This window comes from Trifolium pratense, linkage group LG1, assembly GCF_020283565.1.
Source record: "Trifolium pratense cultivar HEN17-A07 linkage group LG1, ARS_RC_1.1, whole genome shotgun sequence".
Taxonomy (NCBI): Eukaryota; Viridiplantae; Streptophyta; class Magnoliopsida; order Fabales; family Fabaceae; genus Trifolium; species Trifolium pratense.
Genome location: NC_060059.1, coordinates 51,598,488 through 51,604,947, shown reverse-complemented (window position 1 = coordinate 51,604,947; position 6,460 = coordinate 51,598,488). Strand labels below are relative to the sequence as shown.

The 6,460-nt window shown below is 33.0% G+C and overlaps 1 protein-coding gene across 1 annotated transcript; it reads right to left on the bottom strand.

Annotated features, from left to right (window-relative positions):
* Window positions 1–410: 410 nt before the first annotated feature.
* On the bottom strand, window positions 411–5,132 carry LOC123896080 (MATH and LRR domain-containing protein PFE0570w-like). Its single transcript, XM_045946524.1, has 9 exons — window positions 5,033–5,132; window positions 4,034–4,094; window positions 2,820–3,689; window positions 2,463–2,734; window positions 2,174–2,377; window positions 2,011–2,103; window positions 1,653–1,754; window positions 1,212–1,568; window positions 411–760 (listed from the first exon to the last, which is right to left on the bottom strand). The coding sequence occupies exons 3-9, from the start codon at window positions 3,682–3,684 to the stop codon at window positions 593–595; spliced, it is 2,061 nt and encodes a 686-aa protein (XP_045802480.1). The 5' UTR covers window positions 3,685–3,689; window positions 4,034–4,094; window positions 5,033–5,132; the 3' UTR covers window positions 411–592.
* Between the last annotated feature and the right edge of the window lie 1,328 nt (window positions 5,133–6,460).

Genomic DNA, 6,460 nt, shown 5'->3' with positions numbered 1-6,460 from the left:
CACATTCAGTAAACCGTTGGCTGAACATATGCAAAGACAACGATGTTTGCTCTAGTTTTAGGCAACGGTTCCCTTAAAGCAACAATATATAACTGTTGCTTGAAAGCTAAACGTCAACGGTTTTATACAGGCAACCCGTAAATAGCCGTTGCATAAAATATATGGAAAGGCAACGGTTTTTATCAAGCAACGGATAAAACTTGTTGCCTATCGGTTAATTCAACTTTTTATATAAGCAACAAATTTGAAAGTGTTGTCTGAAACTTGTTGACTAAAAATATAATTAAATTATTTAAATTTACTATTATATTCATATGGTGATACAATTGTAGTTATCATGCTTTACGCAACATTCTCGATAAATTATACTAAACACAATAATCTCATAATAAAATGTTCCATATATCTTCAAGTCTAATTATGTAATTGTCAATAATATTCTAATTTGCATAATACACATGGTACATAATGTATTTTTCAAGATAGATCCATGCGATATAAAGTAGAAGTTAACTTTACAAAATAGATCAAAACGAAATAAACTACAAGTTAACTTGTTACAAAAAGCAAAACATAATCTTCCATGCTTGAATCAATATTGGTCTTCATCACCATCTTGAAATTCATCATCTTGAGGATCATTTTGAGAACAATCAAGATTATCTTCTTGATCATAAGCATCATCATCATCATCATCTTGAGGATTATCATCATCTTGAGGATCATCATCATCTTGATCATGATCATTTTCATTTCTAACCTAAAAGTATATGAAAATATAATACAAATCAAACTAACAATAGCAAAATTAAATACAAATCAAGCCTAAAAGTCAAAAGCAGCCCTGCTATATATAACATCCAAAAACTCAGGTAAAGCAACAACCAAAACTCGGGCACACACGGAACAAACTCATCATCTTGACAGACAAAGCATATGTTCACAAAAACCACAATATCTAACAAAACAAATAATATCCAACAAAACTAACAGTTCACAAGTAGATGTCCCATAAAGACAATATCCAACAAAACTAACAATTCTTAAACAACCAAGGTCATCAAGGTGCCTGAAAAAACACTAAAAACAGTCCTAATCTAAGCACCAACCCTTTCAACTAGCAATAAAGATATCCTAAAAACTACATGATTTGTGCAGCAAAAAAAACAAGGTACAAGAACAATGTTGACTAATGCAAAATGAAGTTATACCTTAAGATGAGCAGGAGCATATGTCGATGTCGACGAACGTGCTATTGGACTATTATCATCACCATGTAAAGTATTTCTAATCATATTATCTACATCTTCTTCACTTAAATGTGGATTTTGTTGCATGTACATGTTTTTTAAAAGTACTTCCATTGCTCCCATCTTCTGTGACATGTCAGCAATTTTCCCATCATATTGCTTTTTCACTAAAGAAATTTCTTCTTTTTTCCTTAATGATGATGGTGTGGCAGTTTTTCCATGACAACGCACACTACCAGGCTTTTCTTTCCCAAATAGTGAGTGAAATGTTTCTTTGGCAGTTTCAGGTGAATTATCAATAGATTCTTGAAGTTTGTCCTAATTATACAAATTGTCGGTATAAAAAATAAAATGAAAAACTATGTACGTATTTTGGATGAATACCAGAATTTTATAACTTACTATAGCAACTTGTGTTTCTCCATCAACTTCTTTTCCTCTTCGACTTTTGCGAGTTTCAATAAACACCTCGGCTTGGGTGACTTCTCCATCCTTCTTAGCCCGCTACATTATTAATCATAGAAAAGAAGTTCAGTTAGTCATCGTTATAACCAGATTATGACAAACATTTGCATCAAATAAGAAAATAATTTAAGTCGGTCCTCATTATATATAACCAGATTATGACCAACATTTGCATCAAATAAGAAAACAAGTTCAGTTGGTCCTCATTATATGCATCAAATAAGAATAGTTGTCAAAAAGAAGCCTCATTATATGCATCAAATAATAAAAACTAGAACAAAATTTAATACCATACCATTTTTGCACGAATTCTAGCAAAGTTCGTTGGTCCCACACGATGCCTAAACTTTTGCTTGCTCCTATTAACTGCATTTTTTTGGCTAATGGCCTACATACAAGAAAAAACTATTGAGCAAAAATTTCTTGAAACTATTAAGCAAAACAACTAGCTAACTTACTTGGACATTGCTATCTTTCCAATATATCAACAGTTTCTTGAAATGATTTTCAGATATGCTCTCAGGACGATTTTTTAATCTCTCCTTCATACTAGTGTATTTCAGAAAATGTTTTTTTTTCATATCGCACTTATGGTGTCTCCAAGCCCTATTTATTGTAATAAACACCACTTTTTGTCCTTCATCAGGAATAATGTACTTCCTCTACAAAAAAATAAAATAACAATGGCCATCAAAAGTTAATAAATATTTGATTATTGAAACAAAAATGAAATTTGACTCCACATACATTAACAAATCTCCATATACGCTCCTTACGGTCCATATGATCATTTTTTGTTTCCTTTTTCAGCATCTCTTTGAAGTTTGTATAGATCAAGGGACAGAAATCTGAATTCCTTGCTATAGAGCCAAGGAAATTGGCAAATTCTGCAACAGTTTTGTCATCGGGTCCAATTACATCTCCGTCATCGTCTAGAGTAACTTCTTCACGTTGTTTGAGAGACCTTGCATATATTTTTAAACACAGTGTTGGTCCCCGAGTTCTTTTCTTAGTTGTCTCTGCTTTGACATTAGACAATATAATGTTAAGATAAAACATCACACATAACATACACCTTTGATTAACAAAATATATAAAATTTACCATTTGTTTCAGCAGCTTCTTCACAATCCACATTTTCTTCTTGTTCTTCCATAACAATGTCTCCCTCATCTTCAATTAAATTCCGGATCTCGTTTTCAACATCTTTTCCATTTTTCTTAAGGTAGTCATCAATTAACATTGATGGACACAAAGGGGTTCTTTTTGACTTCTTTCTAGCACTTTCCTGCCTTGCCCTTGAGTCATCTTCAACAACTATCCTTTTCAAAGGTTTCTCTTTTACCCTTGACTCATCTCCAGACACTACTACCCTTTTCCTAGGCTGCTCCTTGGCCTTCAAACTACCATTTCCAACATAATTGTTTTTCCCAGTTTGCTGTCTTTCCATTGATCCATCTTCAATCATTGTTTTTTTCATGGGCTGCTCCTTTGGCTCTTGAATTTGTGTAGGTACCGGTCCTCTACCTTGAGCCAAACTTTGCCCTTTTGAATCTTGAATCTTCAACCCTTTGTGTTTTTTCATGGAAACTTCCTTTTCTACACTCCTTTCAGCAATAACATTAGGTTGAGTCCTACTCGCATTGTCTGAAATTTTTTTCTTTGGATTAGGCTTCGTGACTGGCTCTTTAATCGAATTCAAATTTGTTTTCGCAGTTGTTGCAAACATAGATAACTTGAACGGTTGAGTAGTTGGTGGCTGATTTTGTTTGTTACTAGGAGCTCCAACTTTAGTTATAGATGCATTCGTTTGTTGAAGATTGGCCATTCCCTCCTCACGCTTGATTTTGTAACGCTTAGCCAATAATTCATTGCTTGACTTGAACTGTGGAAGCTCCAAACTGGAAGCACCCCTTTGATTCTTGACATGAGATTTCATATTTGTCTTGTTGTTTGCTTCCTTTTTCATTTGTTCTGAAAGTATTTAAACACAAAAAAATTAGAGAAACATCTACACATAATGCACTAACTAACAACCAAAACAGCATAAAATCATAGACACACCAGCACTACCACAATTAATGCATAAAAATCACAGACACACCAGTCTTGAAGCTACACAAATAGATTATGCAAGACAAGCCCTGAAGGCACACAATAGATTATTCATAACAATATTATAAATCAAACAATGAAGGATGTACAGGAAGATTTCTTGTCTAGTAGAAATTGTTAGAACATAAAGAATTCTTTTAAATCTAATGTAAAGATAACTCATGTTACATCAAATGATAAAAAAAAAACTTATATTACGTTACCAGTTAGAAGCCGTCTAGATGAAAACTGCTTGAGAAACACTGTCCTGTGAGTACTGCTACCCTGAAAATAAAAATAGGAAACATATAAAAGTAGCAAAAATACTATGTAGTGGAAATTAATTAGCAAAGTGTATTTGGGTGAGATAACATATCACAAAGTACTTACGTGTTATAATCCCCCTCCCCTGTTTCTATTATTTTAACAAAGCTAATTAACAATCTCTTTGATTAGTGTGTGTGTGTGTGTGAACCCATTGATATATATGTTCAGTAGCTTTATTTCCATACTACTTTGCTCCAAATATTTGTTACTTTTATTAGTCCCTCTATAGAAATAAACACATAAAAGCTAGAGCTTGAAGCTCAAACAATGCTAATGGTATCTCATCAAAATTAAATCAATTGTCCTACAAGGTCCAAACATGTATGATGGCTCATTTTGTTGACAGCAACATAACCATATGCAAATCTAAAAATTGTCAAGTATAATAAAATTCTATTAGTCACACTTCAATTTTACACTTAAATTACATATACCAATATGAAGCACAGACACATAAACTGATACTGAACACGACACGGACACATCGACATCGATAATAATTTGAGAAAATAACACAGTTCAATGTAATTATAAGTGTCGGTGTTCGACATCGACGCGTGTCCGACACCGGAACACGCCTAATCCGAGATGTGTATGTGCTTCATATTAATTACTTAAGAACCTTGCTATGTTAAAGTAAACATATTGCCTCCATTGTTTCAAATTCAATGACCAGAATATTCTTAAAGCAAAAAAAAAAAAAAAAACGCATAAACAAAGATGTGAAGGCATGTGTGTGAAATATTTAAGAGCCACAAAAATGAGATGAAATGCTTTAGAAAACCCTAGGTACAGAGCATAATAATGAAGTTTCTCATGTTTTCTTCTACCAAGGGAACCCTAACAAAGAAAAAGGTTTTATTAACTTGAGATAAATGAAATATTAAAAACCTGACCTTCAATCACAACCAACTGAGAGCTTCAATCACAACCAGTTGAGAGCTTCAATCTTTGTTTTGATTACAAACCCGAGTAAATCGATGAAAAGGGATTAGGGTTTTTTGTAAGAATAGTTCACGCGATGGAGGAAGAGGAAGAAATCGATGGAATGGGAACAATGGAAGGGGAACGATGGAAGAAGTGGAAGGAATTGATGGAAGAAGCTTAGTTCACACGATGGATGAAGAAGCTTGGTTGAGTCTCCATTGTTTGTGTTTGCCTTATGTTTTTGGGTGAAGAGAGAGAACTGTGTTTTTTGTTTGAGTTTGGTGTTTTCTTTTTGCCTATTAATGTGTCTAAATTTTTTATTTTAAAATTTAATAAAAAAAGAGGGAATCTTAGAAAAAAAGAGTGGGAGAATTTAGCGCCCAATGAATTTGACAAAATTGAAATGTATGACTTTGGTCAACAGTTTTATAAATTTTTAAGCAACAGTTTTAAGATGGTGGGCTAAATTGGTTAAAAAACCGTTGCTGCAATGGGTTTAATCTACCATTCACAAGGGTTGCCTATAGGATATGAAAAGTCAACAGTTTTATGTAGTCAACACGCGTAAAACCGTTGCCCCAAATAAATAGCCAACGCTTTTACAAGAGAAGTGAACAAAGTATAAAAATTTGGCAACAAGAACAAAAGCGTTGTCGGTGACCCCTTATTTCAACGGTTTTTCAGGCGTTGCCTATAAATTCGTTGCCTAAAGCTAAAAATGCTGTAGTGTCATCCACCCCAGCCACCAAGTTATTCTTTTTGTAACTCCCATATTTATTTTTATGTTAATAATATTTTAACCAATAAATCATTTGGCTTATTTATATTACTAAATAATTTTTCTTTTTAAATTTTTTATATTGAATAAAATTATGTTTCACTAATTCATAGTTCCAAACTATTAATGTGGAGCGGCAACGCACGATCCCACGTGTGTAAGTACGGATATTTGTTCGCAAAGCGTTGGCGATTGTATTTACGCTTATTATATATGAATTTATAAGTTGTCACTAACAAATATTACAATAATAGTTATCGTACATTAGACAAAAAACTTGCAAAGACGAATAATTTTATAACGACACTAATTTCACGCCGCATAATATTTGTCCAACATAATATTTGTCCATTAGTAGTACAAGTTTAATAATATGTTCTCTCCATGATATTTTATACGCAAATTTCATTCTATCTAGATTCATTGTACAATTATTATATCTTATCGCTCAATATATTAACTATGCAATAAACCTAAAACAATAAAATTTACTTTTAAAATATCAGGTGAAATTTGTAAGACAATATATATGCAAGTAGTAAGCATGAAGACGGAGTGTTGATTAGGGTTGGGAAGAGGCCAGGCCAGACCTTGATAGGCCTGAGTCTGGCCTATGATT

What these genes read in the sequence shown, in the direction of transcription:
- LOC123896080 (XM_045946524.1), bottom strand. Translation starts at nt 3,684, where the DNA reads ATGAAAAAGGAAGCAAACAACAAGACAAATATGAAATCTCATGTCAAG. An exon ending in CTAGAATTCGTGCAAAAATG is followed by an intron (nt 1,755 to 2,010) that starts GTATGGTATTAA and finishes TTAATAATGTAG; the next exon opens with CGGGCTAAGAAGGATGGAGA. An exon ending in GAGAAACACAAGTTGCTATA is followed by an intron (nt 1,569 to 1,652) that starts GTAAGTTATAAA and finishes TTGTATAATTAG; the next exon opens with GACAAACTTCAAGAATCTAT.